Genomic DNA, 20,606 nt, shown 5'->3' with positions numbered 1-20,606 from the left:
ATCATGACCGGTCATTGACTTATTGGCCTGCTTTCACAGGACAACGAGCAGCAAAGTTATGCTACTCTGAAGTCAAAGAACACTAGCGCTAAAGTGTCAGGTCTGAAGCCCGGCACAAGCTACATCTTCCAGATTCGGGCCAGAACCTCGGCGGGCTGTGGGAGATTCAGCCAGTCTGTGGAGATACAGACCGGCAAAGCAAGTGAGTGTTAAATTATTACTAGTGCTACGGACGTTATTAATACTTAAATAATTGTTGAGCAGACACGGGCATGAGAAAACAGAAGATTATAATTCTTTATTTATGTTTATGTATATTTTATATGTATGAATCCATCTGTATATATAATTTGAAAAGTGTTTATTTATTAATTTAATAATTATTATGTTTATTATTTTAATGGATAAACCTGACACATTAAAACGTGAAATATTCAGTTACAAAGATTGATTTATAATCCAATCTGAGTCAAATTCTGCTGAAATTGACACACAATCAAATTAAATTTAAATAATTTTATTTTGGTACATTTAATCTCTTACTAACAGCATATAATTTCTTTCTTTGTGTTGTACATATTTATATTTCTTATTTAATATATTTTAATGTTTTAATCTTAGCTAAAAATCTCTTCCATCTTTTTTGGACCCTTTAACTCTATTCTAATTCTATCCTTAAAACAAAAAAAACAAAAAAACTAATCTTTTTGTATTGTGTTTTTTTTTATTATTATGCAATTAAAAAAGCAAAAAGGCCTCTAACACTAGCTTGCTCTATTGTTTTTCTGTTCTATATTATTTTATTTATTATAGAATTTAAAAAAACTTGCTACATTTTCGGTGTTAAATTACCTGAGTCTCGTTATAACACTTGCATATCATATATCATTCCTCTTTTGTTCATTTTGATTGCTTCCATTGTCCTTCATTTTAATTCACTTTGAATAAATGCCTAAATAAATATACATTTATTAACATACCAGTTAATTAATATTTGAATATTATTTTTAAATAATATATACATTATAAATATATTTTAAAATTTAATTTTGGCATGAATATATATTGCAGGAATTAGCTTTATATAATATGTTTTATATAATATCAGACTTTTATTTATAATTTGACAATTATATGGTATGTTTGTGTTAAAATAATCCATGTTCTATAGCTATATGGCACCAAATATATATATATATATATATATATATATATATATATATATATTAATATATATATATATAGTCACCAAAAATGATCTAAAAAATAAAAATGTATACATTATAACCACAGTTTGTGTATGCATGATGTACACGCCGTTTCTGGCTGAAAGAGAATACTGGAGATTGAGTGATTGAGTGTTTAATGAAATGTTTGTGTTGATATTTGGGTTCTGTTTTTCTTCTCCAGCTCCCCTGCGAAATACCAACATGACGATTATCTGGATCTGCATGGCTTCGGTAACGGGACTGGTGACATTTCTGGCCGTTGTCATCTGCAGAAAACGGCAAGAGGAGTACTTTGAATTGTCTGCATTCATTTTCCCTGCTATATTCTGTTACATATGTTAAAGGGACAGTTCATCTAAAAAATACATACTGTCATCGTTTACTCACTCTCACGTCTTCCAAACCTGTATGACTTCCTTTCTTTATTTCGTTCTATCTGTGACTGAATCACTGAACGAAGCAAATGATTCATTAAAATGAATGATTTGACTCAAAGGAATGATTCATTCACAAATAAAACATCTGTACTTCTTTCATAAGTGCACAAAGAACAGTGTGGTGGATGTTTGGATACATTTTTTCTGTTATGCTTTTTCAGAAAGCATACAGGTTTAGAACAATATGAGTATGAGTACAATTATCATTTTGGGGTGAATCGTTCATTTAAGAGAATATTCTTGCCAGATTGCCATCCTGAAATAATCCCGTTCAAACACCTGTATATATATATACAAAAGGGGCTATATTTAGGGGCACGCACACCATGAAACGCATACCTAACAATGGAAACTTGATTTTGGACTAATAACACTGTCGTATATAGCACAGAAATAAAAATCCCATTCATTTTCTCCTTATAAAAAGAAAGTGTTGCAAAATATAACGTAATCCAAAGCAATAAGTTTGAATAGTCTGTTCTAATGTATTTCATAGTTTTGTTTCATACCGTAATTTCTGATTTAATCCTTCCTTTTATCATTTAAAACGCTTTTTTTGCTTCAAAACAAATGTTCGGTATGATTCATCTCAGAGCTGCTTGATTTGCATCATGACTTGAACTCTCCATTGAAGAAGTTTCTGGAGTCTCTGTGGAGAAAATGAATGTAAAAACACCGAAAAGCGGGTGGTTTCTGTGGCTCTTTTGCTTTTTGAGGACAGCAACTTAAAGTTTGTGTTAAATAATTAATTTGAATATACATTATATAATGACTGACTTCAATGAACGGACACTTTCTCGGTTTGTTTGATATCTATAAGACACAGAGGACGTTTGTTATTCGCATGTGAAGTGAAAATGTCTTGAAGTACTTTGTTAAGTAAGCATCGAGTTAATTAAGTTTTACGTGCTTTATCATTAGCATGTGGGCTGTATATCACAAGGCCCTTTAAAACACACAATATTTCTGTTTCTTCTTCTTGTTTGCGTTACAGACGTTGTGGGTACAGCAAAGCTTTCCAGGACTCAGACGAGGAGAAAATGCACTACCAAAATGGCCACGGTACGAGAGACACTCTTTTCCCCCATGATTTCTCTTTTAATGAATTTTAGGCAGGAAACTATTGCTTTTTTGGTCCAATATCTTGCTGTAGCTGCTGTCTGGGCCCTTCAGAGATTGTGGCTGTGGCTGAAAATTGCTTTCATGCTGCAATATGTGACCAAATGCTAATTCTGTTTATTCTAGTATCATTTCCAGAAGCCAGATTTTATATTGATCCGCACACATATGAGGACCCCTGCCAGGCTGTCCACGAATTTGCCAGAGAAATTGAAGCGTCCAGGATCAAAATAGAGAAAATCATCGGTTCAGGTACAGCTGTCCTCGGTGATTGCGTGAAATACACCTGGACATCTGGGGAATACATGAGAAATGCTTGGAGCAAGATCGACACAATATAAAGTTCTGCTCAAAGAATATGCAAGATGCTTAGCAATTCTATCTGAATAACCATGAAAGAAAACTAGCTTCTTCTTCAGGGCAGTGCTCAAAAAAACTGTTTTAACATTTCTAATCTTTATCTTAAAAATGCTACACATCTCTTGAGAGCCACTGTGTTTAAACGTAACGTTTTAGCATTAGAGCGGTCAGATGTCTTCGCGGATTTCATTGTGAAGGTTGAAAGTGTTTGAATCTAAACCTTTCCACGACTGGACACTGTCCAGTGTCTAATCTTCTTTTCTGGCACACTTCAGGAGAGTTTGGGGAAGTGTGTTATGGCCGGATGAAGCTCCCTGGGAAACGTGATATCCCAGTCGCTCTGAAGACTCTTAAAGCCGGCTACACCGAGAAACAGAGGAGAGATTTCCTGGGAGAAGCCAGCATCATGGCACAGTTCGACCACCCCAACGTCATCCACCTGGAGGGAGTTGTTACCCGCAGTAAGCACTTTACAAGACTATCAGTGAAGTGCACTTATTATACATATTCTGCATGATTATATTCTACATTCCTAATTCTACTTAAACGACCTTACTGTTAATGAGCAGCAAATTGAGATAGAATTGAGCCTAAAAATAAAGTGTGACCAAAATCTAGAATATAATTTGTAAACTAACTTATTTGTTTTTATTATTGATTCAATTATATTGATAAAATTAAGACAATGGATTTTACCATTTTTAAATTAAATTATATATATATATAAAATTATGTATAATTATTAAACTATAAAATAATACATAAATAATCTACAAATAAAAACATACTATTTAATATACGTTTTAGTTTACATTTTATAAAATGTATTATATATGAATAAAAAAACAAAGATGAAATAATGTGATTTTAAATGCATATATATATATATATATATATATATATATATATATATATATATATATATATATATACATTGTATAACTGCTATTTTTATTAAAGTTTCTTATAATATTTTATATGTGTGTTTGTTTAAAATATTAAATATTATATTTCTTCTGCACATATATGTATTTCTGAATAATGTTTTAAAAAATATATTCATTCTTACAAACACAAGCCAATTTATCTGCGTGTTTTTGTTTCTTTATCCATTTCGGAAGTAGTGCCCCTTGAAGTTGATGTAGACCACTTCACCCCACGCTGGGGTCCTGATGACCCAGTCAGGGTTTATTTAACGATAACAATCGGATAGACGTACATCACCACTTCACCCACTAAATAATTCACCCTCGGTTGGGTAAAAAGAAAAGAACACTCACAGTTCTGTTTCTCTTCACTCACACTTGCATCACTTCTCCAATCTCTTGACATCTTTTTCTTGTTCTTTTGCATTCTCTACCAAGGCAAACCGGTAATGATCATCACAGAGTACATGGAGAACGGCTCTTTGGACTCTTTCCTGAGGGTATGTAAACATGTTTGTGTTTGTACTTGTCGTTTTCGGTAGAATCTCCCTGCGAACTGAAGCTAAACATCACAGATTTCTCTCACTCTTCTCTCTTTTCTCCTCGAAACAGAGACATGACGGTCAGTTCACCATCATTCAGCTGGTTGGGATTCTGCGTGGCATAGCAGCTGGCATGACTTACTTGGCTGATCTGGGGTATGTCCACCGAGACTTGGCCGCCAGGAACGTTCTGGTCAACAGTAATCTGGTGTGCAAGATTTCAGACTTCGGTCTGTCGCGAGTGCTGGAGGACGACCCTGACGCAGCCTACACCACCAGCGTGAGTTTGTGGACATGCTCTACAGCGCTCGGTTGTGTTTTCAGATGAGCTGTTTACTCTTTTACCGTCTTCGTTGGATTTTAGGGAGGGAAGATCCCGATCCGCTGGACCGCGCCGGAGGCCATCGCCTATCGGAAGTTCTCCTCTTCCAGTGACGTATGGAGTTACGGAGTGGTGATGTGGGAAGTGATGTCATATGGAGAACGGCCATATTGGAACTTGACCAACAGAGATGTGGGTCCAAACTATTGGCTGCATATATCTTCAGAATATAACACAGAGTTATTATCCCAGTTTTGAACTTAAATATTTTAGGCCACTAAAACATTTTTTAAATATTAAAAATGATAAAATGTTAACTTCAGGCAAAAAAACTAAATTATAAAATGAAACAAATTTAATGAAAATGTAAAAGAAGAACTAGCAAAAAATAGCAGATACAGATTTTTTTACATTTTAACTACAATTAAAAAAAAATATTATTATTATTATTATTATTATACAGAAATAAAAATACAAATCCAAAACATTAACGTAATAGCATCTAAGTTACTAAAATAAACCACTTAATAAACCAAGAAAAAGTATTTAGAAATAAGTAAATTTATCTTTTATGTTTTGAAAAAAATAAAAATGTAAGTAAATTAAAAAGCAATTATTGTTAATATTGTTTAAAATTCTATTTATGTTCTAATATATCCTCAGTTCCAACTCTTTTCTGTCCAATCATAATACAGGTGATATATATATATATATAGTTGCTTTTGACTACTACCAGTTAACCAGTTACATGTGTAAACAAAACTGAATTAAACACATAACATGTTTTAAGGGAAATGTGCATATTGTGATTATAAGATAACAACGTAGTATACTGCTGTTTCTCAATAATCCCTGCACAGCACCGAATGCTGCTCATATTATTTATTGTTTTTTAACAGGTAGTGTTTAGTGTACTTTGCAATATGCAGCAAACAGTGTAGTAATATTTCATTACAAACATAGAGAAACATCAGTCACAGTAGAATCATTAAGGCAAGACAATCGGACAAATCACTGCAATTCCCCAACTTTTAATCCAATTTGATTGTTTTTTCCACAGGTGATCAAGTCCGTAGAGGAGGGCTACCGGCTCCCGGCCCCCATGGGCTGCCCCGGAGCCCTCCACACCCTAATGCTGGACTGCTGGCAGAAAGACCGCAACGAAAGGCCCAGATTCTGCCAGATTGTCACGGTCCTGGACAAGCTGATCCGGAACCCCGAGAACCTCAAGTCAATGGACACATTGTGCAGGTGAGCGGCCAGCAATCGATACGGATTTGCCCGACAAATGCACTTTGTCTGCGTCAGATATGATCCGTTTTAAAAGTCTCGCGAAGTTGCCGAGAAAGTTTCATCCGAGTGCCTGGGAATACGGCGGCCCGCTTTAAGACGCAAGTGTACATTTTCCAATAAGCTCATCTCAAATAGATGTGTTCGCTGTTAAATAAAAGACCTCTGCGCTATATTGACATTGATCCGCCCGAGAACCGAAAAAAGAACGCTTCTGCTTTCACAATTGGACTTGTATAAATTGCTCAGCTCGGAGCGCATGTCCTGTCAAGTTGCCGGTGCATATCCAGATGCGCTGATGGGAAGAAATAGGGATTTCATCCCTGTATTAATCTAACCAAACCGGCCAAATCTGCAGCCAACCCCCCACCACCCCCCACTTTCCCACCTTCTCTATCATTTTAACTCATATTGATTTTCTGCCCACGCTCGCCGCATTTCAAAGGTACATCTCGTACGCGCCTCCTCATTCCCCCTGCTCTCATTTCAGACTAAACAGTCCTTTGATGAACAGAAGTATTCCTGATTTCACCAGCTGCAGATCTGTGGACGAGTGGTTGGACACCATTAAGATGGGCCGTTATAAGGACCGCTTTGCCGCAGGAGGGTATCTGACTCTAGGACATGTGATGAGCATGAAACAACAGTGAGTTGATTGAGTTCTTGCTCTGTAACACGATGGAGCGCTCCAGTTTGCTAATGCAGAAATGAAGCCTTGAGATGCATCATCGCAGGGTTCCAGCTGGATTTTAGCACAGAGGTAGATGGAGGACCGATTGGAGGTGGCTTCAAGCCTTTGATTGGTCATCACCTCCTCAAGTTAGATGATCAATGAGCATTAGATGCAGTTTCAGGACTGTGTGTCCATTGTCTGTCCAATGGGTCAGTCAATGCTATACCTCTTTTATTGGATTTGTAGACATTGCAGCCTTTCTCTGACCTCTGCTCTCGATTTGATTTGTTCCAGATGTAAAACATTAATAGCATATATATTTATACATATTTAAACTCATATAGGGTCATTTCTTCCTACTTTTTTCAAAAGTATTTCCTACTAAGTCTTCTATAGCCATTTGAAAGCTTTATGTGAGTAGAAAAAAACCTGGTAATTCGTAGTGTTGTTACTGGTATCTAATACTAAATAAAAATAAAATACCATGTAACTTTAACCTAGTGAAAAATGAAAATGAAAACTTATATGTTGCCTTGGCAACTAATTGAAAATAGAGTTGAGAATAACGTTAAAAAAAAGGCGAAATAAATCTTTTTAAAATAAATAAAGATAAATAAATAAAATGTAATTAAAAATATTAATACGATATTTAAAAAATACAAGAATTTAAAAAAAACACTAAACACTGATTTGTACCAATTAAATGAATTTTGATTCTATTTTTCCATATAGAGGGGTGAGAACCAGAAAGCTGTGACATTTTGTGTGAAATGGAGATATATTTCAAATGAAAGCTCTTTATGAGCTCTTTCTACTGGCAAAATGTATAAAGTGTACAAATTTTTGATATAAACGGTTAAAATCAGTATGCAAAATCATAATTAAAAAATAATGTTTTGTTGGTTTTGGTAAAATGTCACTTTTCTGGCTCTCACCTCTCAGTATTTTCTCTTCTATTTCCTTAACTGTGTCTTTTTCCCTGGTGCTCAGTTTAAGACCAAATGTCTCGTTTTATTCAACAAAATGCAGCTAGCTTTTTGGAAATCGTGTTGTTAGAGTTTCTTTATTAGATGATTAAATCAGCCATAATGTCTTCAGGGTTTATGTCGTGCATAAAACACATTCCTCCTTGACCAGCTGCAGCCGGGCTGTTTGCAAATCATTTGTTTGTTTCAAATGTTTTTAATGGATCTTTTAACATAAAAAGCTTATAATTAGAGCTGCACAGTTAATTGCATAATTAATCATGTGTATGGTTACGATAGCCGTGATTAACTGATCTTGAAAAAGGTCAATTACAGCAGTAGAAATGTTTGTGTAGCGTTTAACGGATCGTTTCCGTAACTATGGAAGATTCTTTCTGCCTAAAAATAAAAAGAGAATTGCAAACTTTATAAAGGCCAAACCGCAATATGTAAAATTGTGAAATATAAACTTTTTAGAAAGAGTATTTTGAGACAAAAATTTACAAATACTTTTTTTGCAATAAAAAAGCAGAAATCGTAGAAAGTTAGAATGATGTGTTTATATCACGCAATTCAAATCTTTACGTATTAGTTATTTTTATTTATTTATTTATTTATTTATTATTATTATTATTATTATTATTACTTGTAGTGAATTTCTTGCAAATTTAAATTCTTGCAAAACCATATTATTTTTCTTGCATTTCTTGCTTTCAGAATTGCAGTAAAATATCTTGGAATTGTAAGATAAAAATAGCAAATGCCTCTTTTATATTTTATTCTGTGACAAATAAATAAATAAATAAATAATAATTAACAAATGTAGATTCAGATGTGCTGTCGCTCAATTCAGATTTTTTTATTGTGAATTTAGACATCTGTGATAAAAGTAAATACCATATATATATATATATATATATATATATATATATATATATATATATATATATATATATATATATATATAAAACAGTCTTCAACAGGCAACGCACACATCTGCTTAAAATGTATTTTTATCCCACAAACAATAAGCATGCTTTAAGTTCACTAAAGACATCGTTTTGGATGTTTACATTCATAATGCATTCAATAAATCAAATATAATAATCACCGTTATGAGGGAAATAAACCCTGATCTCCAACACCGGCATCTAATCCCGTTTCTTTGTCCACTTCCATCTCAGCGACATCCAGAGGCTGGGAGTCACATTAATGGGCCATCAGAAGAAGATCATGACCAGCGTCCAGATGATGAGAGCCCAGGTACTGAACCAGAGCGTGCCGTCGGTGCACATATAATCATGGACCTCGTCAGAACACAAGTACATGTTGATCTGATACGTGTTTGGGTCTTGTGTATGTACTTCGAACGACTGTCCCTTCCCAAACTGAAAGCTGGACTATAGTTCCTGGGATAAAGATGGAGTTTTTCTTCTTCTGCGGGACTTTCTGCAATTATCCCTTTTCTCTTTTACTTTCTTTTGTAAATGTTTGGACCGCCTTAAATGACACGCTATTTAAATATTGTTGTACATGGATAAAGATTTTATGAATTCTAGAGTCATGAATATGTAAAGAGTGGACCTAATCGTGAATATCAAAAAGATGGAAATGAATATGCATCGCGTACAAGTTTCGTCACACCCACCGCAGCAGCAGCACCGCGGCACGGATGAAACTTCACGAGTGCCTCGAGTGCCGAGACATGACGCCGAATAAAGGACGAAACAATGAGACGCCACCGGAGAATACGCGTTAGGCTACGAGCATATAATCAACGGCAAACCGAGACCCTCGAGAGGAAACGTTCGGGCTCCTGACAAAAGCTGCGGAGCGCACAAGAATACGGACAAACGCTGAATTAGTCTCTGTTTCGTCTCTGCGGTCATAAAAAGGGAAAAAGGCAATTATGTATGTCATGTGTTTGATTAAACACTCTGAAACTCAACCTGCTGTTATTTATTGCGTGCAGAACGGCGGCAGATCCCCCCGGAAATGGGAGGAATAAATATGAGTAAACGATGGTCTGAGGAAAACGTTTCCTTGAAATCTGTCTGAAATGGAATCTGTGCCGCCGGATTCAGAGTTCGGGCCAGTTTTTAAATATTTATCCGTAACCCTAAGAAATTCATTGAGCATTTTCAGCGTTTGGGCTCTTTTTGCATCAAATGAAGCAGCGGTTTTGTGAAAACGAACACGTTAAAGATACGGGAATGAACTTGCGTCACGCTAAAAGGCGTATCGCATATAATTGTGTGGATGTTGAAATGGTTGGACTAATTTAAAGTCAACATGAAATCGGAACTAACCCTGTTTATTTCCCTAGATGTTGCTGGTCTTGTTACGAAAGACTCTTTGGATGCATGTTTTTGTCATTTTCCTCAGATATTCTCTGCTTCCTTCACCAGCTGGAAGGACGTTCTCCTCCAACCACTTTTTCTTGATTCTTTGGAAGCTTGTTTGCACCATAGAAAAATAAATACATTTGCATTTAAATTTCTATCTCACTATTTTGAGGTTGTTGTTTTTTCACGAGCCTGAGTTTGCAACTGATCGTTCCGACAGAATTGTGGTAAAAACTCAAAAAGATTATGAAATTCCCTTTTAAATTTCCTTTTCACAGAAGTAAAATGGGTTTTCGATGCCATTTCATGTTGACTTTACAAAAACACTGGACCTCATTTCATTTTTGAAAACAGGGTATTGTATGTTAATCTTTTTATTTATTAAATTATAATTATTCAGTTTTAATTATTAAATGACCTAATTGTGCATTTGTTTGTAAAGCAAAGAATAATAGAGTTAGTTTTCCATTAATCATTTATGTAAATATGAATAAAAGGTTTTTTTTTTTCGCTCTCTCTCTATCTTTGTTTCTTTGGGGGGGCAAATATCTATATCCGAACATGACTGCAAATAAAAAACACTACTATATTGTAATAAATGTAACCAATCAGAGAGGACATTTAAATGTGATGTCATCATTATCAATATCATCTTTTAAAATGCGCCCATTCAGAATAATCTGTCATACAGTATTTTATCTCAAATCAATTTTTCAATCAATTTTCTCAAATCAGTTTTAATTATTTATTATTTTTTCCATCGTGAGAAATTTGATTTGTGTTTGATTTTTGATCAAATTAATTTTTTATTATTATTATTATCAATTATCCGTATGGTATTAATAATTTTTAAAAAAACTGCACACAATGTTTTTAATTCATGAATGTGAATTATCAATTAAAATAATTATGCATCCCTCAAAAAATCTTTTTTAAGTATGCTTTTTTTCACACGTGGTGCATTTTGACCCTTCTTGCCGGTTTTTGTGGCATTTACTCACACATGTATTTGGTGGAACATTATCACGCATTATCAGCTGTACAGTATGTGCGTATTCCGTCCCATCTCTCCGGGTCTGAACCGCAAGCCGACAGCACTTCAGTGACAGCAGAGCAATTGCTTTTAATGTCCGCTGGGCTTTAGCGCTTTCCTCTGAGAGGTTTCTTCATTACTTTAACATAAAGCTGTGAATTTAATGTCTTAAAAGTGAATCATGACTACGCCGCATATATCAAGACGCTGTCAGCTTGCATCGTCACATTATGAATGCCGGTACCTACGTGGAGACAAAATATTAGCTACTGTTTTTGTCTGTGTTTGCCTTTGCCAAGAGTATAAGTTGCCCATTTGGATGGTTCTCTGCACACTGAAAGCGCTCATGCGCAAATGTCACCTTGAAGCGGATTATACCCAGAATTCATTTCAGGTGAATGATCACATTTACAGAACCTGTACATGCACAACAACCAGTCATTACACTGCAAACCCAGTTTGAGAATTTAGGTTAAAAAGAAAAACAAAAAAAAGGGTGAATGTCACTTTGTGCCATTTATCTAACAAAGTTTTAGAAATACACCGAATGGAACGCAGTATGCCAATACGGTTTTAAATGTAAGTGTTGAATATTAGCAACACTTGAAAATACTACTATTTTTTCATTACATTTAACTCCATTTAAATAATGAAATTAAATGAAATACTATTTTGTCTTGTTTTCCAATGCAAATATCTCAAGATCCTTAAAATCAAGATACACTTACTCGAGAAGCTGCATGAAATGAGAAGCCTTGTTTTCTAAAAACTGGTCAAAATCAATTTGTGATTGCAAAAGAGCAAATACCTGCCAACGACAATCAGCTTAATCCAAAGAAAAAACTGATTTGCATTCCGAACTGACACATTTAATCGAAACCTGATTTAAACTTATGTTCGATTTCTCAAAAAACAAATGCGACTTTTGCATCTCAGCTAAATATGTCTTAGATATTTGTAGTTGAAAACAAAACACGGTTGAAGATATTCTTTCTTTGATTTAAGATATATTTCTTTTTTTTTAAGCACAGCTAGCTTGTAATTGAAAATAGCAATAGGTGTGTTGCTAAAGAGTTAATCCACCCCAAAATGAAAATGTTGTCATTTATCTGTCCCTTACATGCTGTTTCAAACCTATAAAGTCTTTGTTTGTCTTCAGAACACTATTATGGATGAAAAGCGAGACTGTCCCATTGACTGCCGAGTAATGAACGCTGTCAAGGTCCAGAAATGTGTGAAAGACACTGTCAAAAATAGTCCATCTGCCATCTGTGGTCTAATCTGTATTTCATGAAGCAACGAGAATACTTTTTGTATGCAGAGAAAATAAAAAAGAAGACGTTTTTCCACCCGGTTTTCATCCAAAATATCTTAAATAGTGTTCTGAATGACGAATGAAGCTTTCACGGGTTTGGAGCGACATGGGGTTAAGTGATTCGTGGCATAATTTTCATTTTGCGGAGTAAACCTTTAAACGTGGAACTGGAGACTTTGTGGTCCCAATTGTGAACTAAAAAAACAACACGTATTCGGCATTTAGCGCTTAGACTTTCAAGCATTTTAAAGTCTGACTTACGTGTCCAAGTATTAAGAAACAAACTGTCAAACACTGAACCGATTTGCACTTCCCACAGACAGCTAAAGTGACTTTCTTCTGCAGTTAGATGTCAAATAGTCTGTCCCACAAAACTCTTAGATGAGACGAGTTCAATTCAAAGACAGCCTCGTTTCACAGCCTCAGCCCGTCGGAGATAACACGGTTCGCTGTTGCGGATGCGTGTTGTGAAGGCGTACGAAACTTGTCCTCCATCACTTTCTCATTCCCGTTGAGTGAGCACCCTCAAATAGGACACCGGGAGGTCACAAAACAAGCTGCCGCCCTCCTACGCAACGTAATGCCAATTATTAGAATCAGATTATTCCACAGAAGACTTCTGACTAAAAATCAAGGCACCTTACAGCTGGGATTTTACAGATCGCACAAACATTTAATTTTAGTGTAGCCGACAAAAGTTAAAATGTGCGTCTGAACGCTTGAGGGAGTGCAAAAATATTGGAAAAAATATATATATTGTTAGAAAATAAATTAAGACTTTCCAATAAGGTTGCATTTGTTAACATGAAATAAGAATTAAAAAAAAAATCATTAATTGCATCAATAGTGCCAATACATTATTAAAATCCAAAGTTTTAATATTAATGGACCTGAACTAACAATAAAAAGTATTTTAACTAACATTAAAAAAATGACTGTACGTTAGCAATTAGCAGTATTATTGGAATTAATTAATTGATATTAATAATAAATCTTATTGCAAAGCAGCACAACTGTTGTGATATAATGTAAAAGTAATGTTTCATAAGCACCAAATCGGAATGATTTCTTTTTTTATTAGATTTTTTTAAGTAACAGAAGTTAAACCAAAAATAAACCAAAGATGATAAATATACATGAACAAACAAACAATAAATAAAAAAATAAACTCAACACTATCCCTACTGATAAACACTAATAAGAATAACTTCTGAAGGATTATGTGACACTGAAGATTGAAATAATGATGCAGAAAATTCGGCTTTGACTTCACAAATATACATTTTTTTAACAATATTTTAAAATCTGAACAAAGAAGGCAATGGAGTACGAAAAAATGAGCCGTATGGCATGTTTAATCATCCTTGACCACCTATAAATTAAACGATATACAAAAAATAAAATAATAAAGCAGAAACGTTCGGATGCCAAGTTATAAAAGCAATCCTGATGTCGGAAATTAGGATGCAAAGCATATTCGATATTAATTTGGACACTGTAAACAACCACATAAATGACTTTTGTCACCAACCGGGTTTAAGACAAATACATTTCGATGTGAATGTCCACAACCATCCAAAGGAACAAAATGCAAACAGCAGTGTTGTTGTTTCCCAAACACTTGCTATACGTGCAATTTATACAGACTCTTCGATTAAACATTCATGAGCGCCTTGAACGTTGGTAGCGCTCGCGCCGGGTTCGTTTTTGGTCTCAGTGAACGCATTGGAAAAGAAAAATAACTACATTTGAGTCCGCATGACCCACTTTGCAAAACGGAAAAGGTGAATTTGCGGCAGCCATAAACGTCGGGGCTAACAAAAAGAGAGATTGCGAATAAGCCGAAAAGAAAATAATGAAACATTTACGTGCTGCAAACATATTCTGCGTGCTTCTTTGAACTGGTACTGTATGTAAGCGGCTCTTAATTAGCCTAATGAATCTCATGACTGTAGCATGAGTCGTAACACTCTCATACTTCCGTGCATAAAGAATTAAAGAGATTCGCGGCGAGCGACCCAATTACCTGAACAAGTCGAATGAGGATTTCCCTACCCCGAGAGCAGATATTCATAAGTTACTAATAAAATGTAATAGTGCCCTCATTAGCATATATGCAAATCGGCATCATTTCAATGCAAAACCTTTACTCCGCTGGCCTCGGCGTGCACCCTAACCACTCAAACTTTCTCTTTGATGTTATAAGCAAAGTCTGTCACCGATGATCCTTATTTGCATGAATCTGATACAATCCATGCCGTGCAAATTATCACGCCCCCGGAGATATCAACCAGACAGAAGAGAAATTAAGCTCTAATTCCGTAGATAAGATATTTTAAGGGGCCGAGAAAACGCATATGGTACGGGCTGAATGCTGAATCAGGCGGTTCCGTGGTGTTGTTGGCCCGGATTAAACCTTGTTAGTCACAGAGAGGCCTGACCGCCGATTCAACTTCACGGAGCTTATTACCGAAAAAAAGATTCGCACAATAGAGCTCAAAGTGTTTCCGTCAGTTCTCAGATTCACTGCGGGCGGAATTTTCTGGAGGGCTAATTCAATGAGCAATGAACGCATTCCGGTGTCGTCGTTACCCCGGGAGATTGTTTTGAACGCTAAAATAAAATGGCGTCATCAATTATTTATCGTCCTTGTGGGTATTGTCTAAATGCAAAGCACAAATAACAAACTGGCTCAGTAGTCGATTCAAAAGACAGCGTAAAAAAAAAACTTAAACTTAATTATTTTATTCATTCCAGCGTGGTCAGAAACTGTGCTTTTATCATCTTAAATCAATCTAAGTACTCTTATTGTAGCCTACGTATTGTACATGGGCTAATTGCTCTTAAGTCTTAAAAAAAAGCCTCAAACCTATGTCACCGTTTTTCTTTTTACGTAAAGGCTGTATATATAGTCTTTCTATTCAAATAACTGGCGGTATTGGGTATAATATACAGTATGTTTGTGTAATACAATACAATTGTTTGTGTAATATTGCTTGTACTCGATCTATATCTATCTATCCATATATCTATCTATCTAGGGTGATATTTGACCCACAGTTTTTAAAAATTCAGTTTGGACACTTGACCACAACAATTTATGCGTAAACCCTACCAACATCCCCTTCGGTTGCATCTTTTGTCCTCCGAGGACGTGTGTTTTGAAAGCAGTGTGACTATTTGAAAAGTTTGGAGCTGTCCTAGTTAACGCACAGATCTTGCCTGTGGTTTGTTTTCCCAGCATGCCGTAGCTCCCCCACCGTTGTAGTACAAGGGGGCGGCAGCATGTTTGCAGGTGCAGCGATGGGTACGTTACCCCAGACGGAGCGTCTGTCGATTCCTTCCAACATTTGTGAAATTCAGATCCACGGACGTGACCTAAAAGTTTCAGACTTTCAAAAATCAAACACGAACATGAGATTCGTACACTTTTTGAGTCAATTGGACGTTTTTCAGAACCAGGACCGCAAAACCAGTCATGAGTGTACATTTTTCAAAACTGAAATCTATGCATCCTCTGAAAGCTAAGTAAATAAGCTTTCCAACGTTGTATGGTTTGGTGGGACAGCACGATATTAGAGATACAACTATCTGAAAATCTGGAATCTGAGGGTGCGAAAAAAAGTCTTAATACCAGAAATTAAGATTTAATATATTTATTGTAGGATATTTACAAAATATCTTCATAGAACACGATTTATACTTAATATCCTATTGAATATACAATGTATTTTTGCTATTGCTACAAATATACCTCAGCGACTTAATAAGTCCATGCAGTGTCACACATTCTTGCCGTTGCTATACCATTTCTAAGGTGTTCTAACGATTTCCCTGTCAGACTTTTAACATGTTTTACTTTGATTTGATTGCTTATAAAAGTGCCTCTTTAAATAATTCTTAGCGAAAGTAATATGTTATCGACAAAACTATCATATGCAAATATGTTTGTTCCTCAATCGAATGACCCAAATGATAGATGTAAATTTACACATTGCTGTAGTTATGGACATAAAGAAGGCAAGTGAGAGTTGCTGGCGAAATTTCACACCTGTATCTCCGTGCATGTTTGTGTGGACAATAACTAAGCAAGACTGATTACCGGTCTGATTACTCTATGCAAATTCCACTAATGTCCATGCCAAAAATACATTTTAGGGAATCAGCACGTTTCAATCCGGCTCTCATTAAGAACTCCAATGAGGAAGAGAGATGAAAAAAAAAAATGCACGTGTGGAAATGGAACAGAGAATTTATGTGCATTGATCTCCAAACCCCTGGAGCCTCAGCCGTGCCCTAGCCTGATTTTCTCCCCCGGTCCGTCCTCTGGGTGCCCGTGTTCGCTGGCTGAACTTCTCACCGCTGGTCTAACGCTCTCCCGTGTGCAACCTACAGGCCAGCGCATTTCCTCACGGGTGTTGAGCATCAGCGCTTTGTGTCTGATAACATCTTCGCCTGTTTGAAGAGAAAGAAAAGTTCAGCACTTTGGATGAAAGAGAACCGCTTCTGTCCTTACGCGAATGCGTCCTTCAGTCAAATTAGCAACACGCTGTGTAACCCTAAAACTTTCTCACCTTCAAAACCTGAAAATGTCCTTAAGATAGACGACCGGGGAGGCAAAATAAATTAGGCGACATGGTAGCATGTACTGACGTGTATGTTCAGTTATATTCCATACTGCATATATTAGAACACCGTAGACCTATATAGAAGAACAGGAGTCCCCCTGTCATGTAAATAATGCACTTGAACTATCCTTAAGATTTGAAGTAATGTTTTAGCTTTCAATAAAACTTAACTGGGTTTTTATGGTTTCTTAAAAAAGTATTTGGACACAATATATGGTTGCTAGGGTGTTTTGAGTGGTTAATAAGGTGTTACTAAGTTGATACATATTCTTTTAACATGTCTGTAACTTCGAATTCGTACAACCGCACTAATACGATTTTGTACGATATGTCTAAAACCCCAATGATGGGTTGGTTTAGTGGCGGGGTTAGGTGGAGGTCATTCGTTACAAATTCAAATTAATTGTGAAATACGTACAAGTAAAAAAAAATGCATTAATTTGTTTGACCCACCTCGTAAAATACGTGCAAATTGCCATGAGATTGGATGCTATATTAGACGCTATTTACACTAAGTGAAAAAAGCAATGGATTCTGTTTACACTTTTATACAATTGAAAATAGTAGCTTTTTTTAATATGCTATTTACACTATACAGCTGTACAATCTATTTACACTACGTTAAATACCAATTATTCTATTTTGTGTATTTGGTGTAATGCAATGTGTTTATAAAATTTAAGTTTCAAAAGACATTATTTTCGACATACTGTACATTATTATTTGTACTCTAAGCCCCTCCTTCCCAAAAGGACGATTTGTACAAAGCCTGTGACCGTGTCTGCATTCGTGTTTGAAGAAACAACAAACAACAAGCATTACTCTACACTACTCAAAACTCGCATTTGAATAGTAAGTAGCAGGTAAATTGCTTCAAGGTTGTGAGTCAGAAGCACCAGACTGTCCTTGCAGAGTTAGAATGTGATCTGAAATTTGAAAATGAAGAATGTTTTTTTTTTAATATTTTTATATAGTTATTTGCACTTAGTGTACATATAAAGGCATTCGTATCCGATAAAGGCATTCAGTTGCATTATATAAAATTATTTGTAATTATTTTTTTTTTTTATTCAGCTATATATAAACTTAAAATTATAAATAAATCTGTAAATAAAGTAAATACTATCTTTCTACTTTTAAATTTCATGTTTAACTTTTATGCAATTAGTTGTGAAATTTTCTAACAATTTCTGAGTGAAAATTATTTCTACAACCGAATTATCAGTACATTTTCTAAAACGTTAAAAATATATTTATTTACTTGTATATAATCTGAAAAATATAGTTTAACACTACAACAAATTATTATATTGGTATTATTTTCGGTTTTCAGACCTGAATCAGACACAGTCGTATAGTTATAATTGAAAACCTGTCCCAAAACCCACCAGTTTGTTTGCAGATCTCTAATTAGAAAAACACAGATGGAGGACTGATTAACTTCGGATTTTGTGTCAAAAATGAATCCAGGTGGAGGTCAGAGATTGGAGTTTGTTCCTCATGCATGGTCTGTTTTTCTTTTAAACCTGATTCAATCTGAGTCACGCAGACTGAGGCGCAGCAGCAAGGCCTCATGGGCCGCTCCTTCTCCGAGACTGCCGGAGCTGCACGCACATTCAGACCGTGCCGGTTTTGCACGGAAACCAGCAAGTGTCATCTCTCGATCACCTGGTCTTTCCGTCCAGCCTCACTAATTCCCTGCTCTGACCTCCACCAACTCACAATAGAGAAAACATGACTATTTTTCAGCATCATATAGAGGGCCTGTCCTTGCATGTTGTGTCGCATGTGAAGCATGTTTGTATCCGTGTGCCTGAGCGTGTGAGCAGTGGAAGGGAAAGCGGCTCGTTTCATTAGCCGTGATGTTTCATTCATGAGAGAGCCTTTCGCTCAGCCTCCACACCGCAAGACTCAGAGTCACGAAACGAGCTGCACATGCAAACGGGCATGAATTCAGACACACAACAATTTGATCCATGACAGCTTTCTGTTTCCGGCTTTGCTGATGTTATTAGACCAGAGCGTCGTCTGTTATTTTCCTTTACTGCTCATAGAACATATGAAAAGAGCACCCATCAGTATTAGCATTATAAACATGTTTATTACTATAAACACAGATACAATTTATTCACGTGGTAAACAGGATTCTTAGCTACCACAATTTTCACGTCTTTGAAAAAGATGATTTGAATTGTAACCATCCAAAACAGAACATCATTATTATTACTAAATCAGTTAAAAACCGTAAGCAAAATATAACAAATTATTGTTATACACAAAACACATTAGAAAAATTTTGAAATCAGTGTGTCATGACCTTTAAAGTAGTTGCTAATGATGATTTATTTTACAGTGTACGATCTTTCAACTCAAATAAACCTTTCTGTCAAGATGCATTTTTTTGGTAACTGTAAAATTTAGCATTTTAATCTTTATACAAAGCTTTATGCAATGTCACAGTCTATATATAAGTCTAAATGTCACGGTCTTGGCATTGATGTTTCCACGAGAAACCTTTAACATCTCTTTTATACCCCCCCCCCAAAAAAACTAACAAAAAAACCTTCTATGTTCTTCTGTGGCATCGCTCCCCCCTATTTACGAACTATTAGGCTACTTTGAAAAAAGTGTATATTTAAGTACTGACCTGGCAACCCTAAAAGTGAACACATCCAACTTTTTCTGGCCAACAATCTAAGTTCCAGATGTTGTTTGTCATTTGCTTTCTTTAAGCTGCGACTTAAAATGATGAGAAAGTCACCAAGAGAGAATAAGAGAAACAATTTCAGCAGTGCCACATCTGCGTAGTACGGCTAAATTGAAGAGGCTACGTGAATGCGCCATTTGATTTGATTGCTTATGTAGATAGAGCTGGCAGAACGTTCCCTCTGAGCCTGTTCGCACAGATTTGAGGCAGAAGTAATTCCTGTCTGTGTCTACGGCACTCGGAGGTAGACAGAAATGCATTACTCATGCTGCACCTTATCAACTAAAAGAGTTTGGCTATTGGTGCACAATTAGAAGTGCTAATCCTTTACTTAAAAAAGAGTAGAGAAACACTGGGTGAGTGGGCTCTGGCTGTCTCAACTTTGCCTGAGTTTTTTAACGTTTTTATTTGTGCAATGAAACGAATGCAAGTCATACACTGGGAACGCCCATAAAAATGATATTTGTGATTTTGTTCGAAAAAACATTAACATTTAGAAAGCTAAATGCTTTTAAGTGAAAAGGCATAATGGGGTTTTGTGGTTGAAGATAACCCAATGGTCGTAGGTTCAAAAATCTGTTTATTTCATATTGGTTTATCATAATCTGAAATCAAGGTCAAAACAGTAATATAATGACATGAGCGAGCATTTATTTTATTCTGATGTATTATATGATCATTAAGTGAGCAGTAAGTTTCAGATCCTACAAAGTCG

The 20,606-nt window shown here is 35.7% G+C and overlaps 1 protein-coding gene across 5 annotated transcripts in view; it reads left to right on the top strand.

Moving 5' to 3' along the window:
* Positions 1 to 10,718, top strand: part of LOC122354401 (ephrin type-A receptor 8-like) — a 68,100-nt gene extending 57,382 nt beyond the window's left edge. The window contains exons 7-17 of one of the 5 annotated variants that reach the window (XM_043252562.1): positions 40 to 202; positions 1,411 to 1,507; positions 2,661 to 2,728; positions 2,912 to 3,037; positions 3,421 to 3,606; positions 4,510 to 4,571; positions 4,684 to 4,893; positions 4,978 to 5,127; positions 5,996 to 6,186; positions 6,716 to 6,871; positions 9,048 to 10,718. In XM_043252562.1, the coding sequence (XP_043108497.1) occupies positions 40 to 202; positions 1,411 to 1,507; positions 2,661 to 2,728; positions 2,912 to 3,037; positions 3,421 to 3,606; positions 4,510 to 4,571; positions 4,684 to 4,893; positions 4,978 to 5,127; positions 5,996 to 6,186; positions 6,716 to 6,871; positions 9,048 to 9,162 (1,524 nt within the window). In that variant the 3' untranslated portion in view covers positions 9,163 to 10,718. Of the gene's footprint in view, positions 1 to 39; positions 203 to 1,410; positions 1,529 to 2,660; positions 2,729 to 2,911; positions 3,038 to 3,420; positions 3,607 to 4,266; positions 4,404 to 4,509; positions 4,572 to 4,683; positions 4,894 to 4,977; positions 5,128 to 5,995; positions 6,187 to 6,715; positions 6,872 to 9,047 lie in introns of those variants that run through there. The other 4 variants (XM_043252561.1, XM_043252560.1, XR_006252106.1 and 1 more) reach the window with 4 other exon arrangements.
* Positions 10,719 to 20,606: the final 9,888 nt, after the last annotated feature.

Source organism: Puntigrus tetrazona, chromosome 11 (genome assembly GCF_018831695.1).
Source record: "Puntigrus tetrazona isolate hp1 chromosome 11, ASM1883169v1, whole genome shotgun sequence".
In the NCBI taxonomy this organism is placed as follows: Eukaryota; Metazoa; Chordata; class Actinopteri; order Cypriniformes; family Cyprinidae; genus Puntigrus; species Puntigrus tetrazona.
The sequence above is the reverse complement of the archived record's forward strand: the minus strand, read 5'-3'. Positions and strand labels throughout refer to the sequence as shown.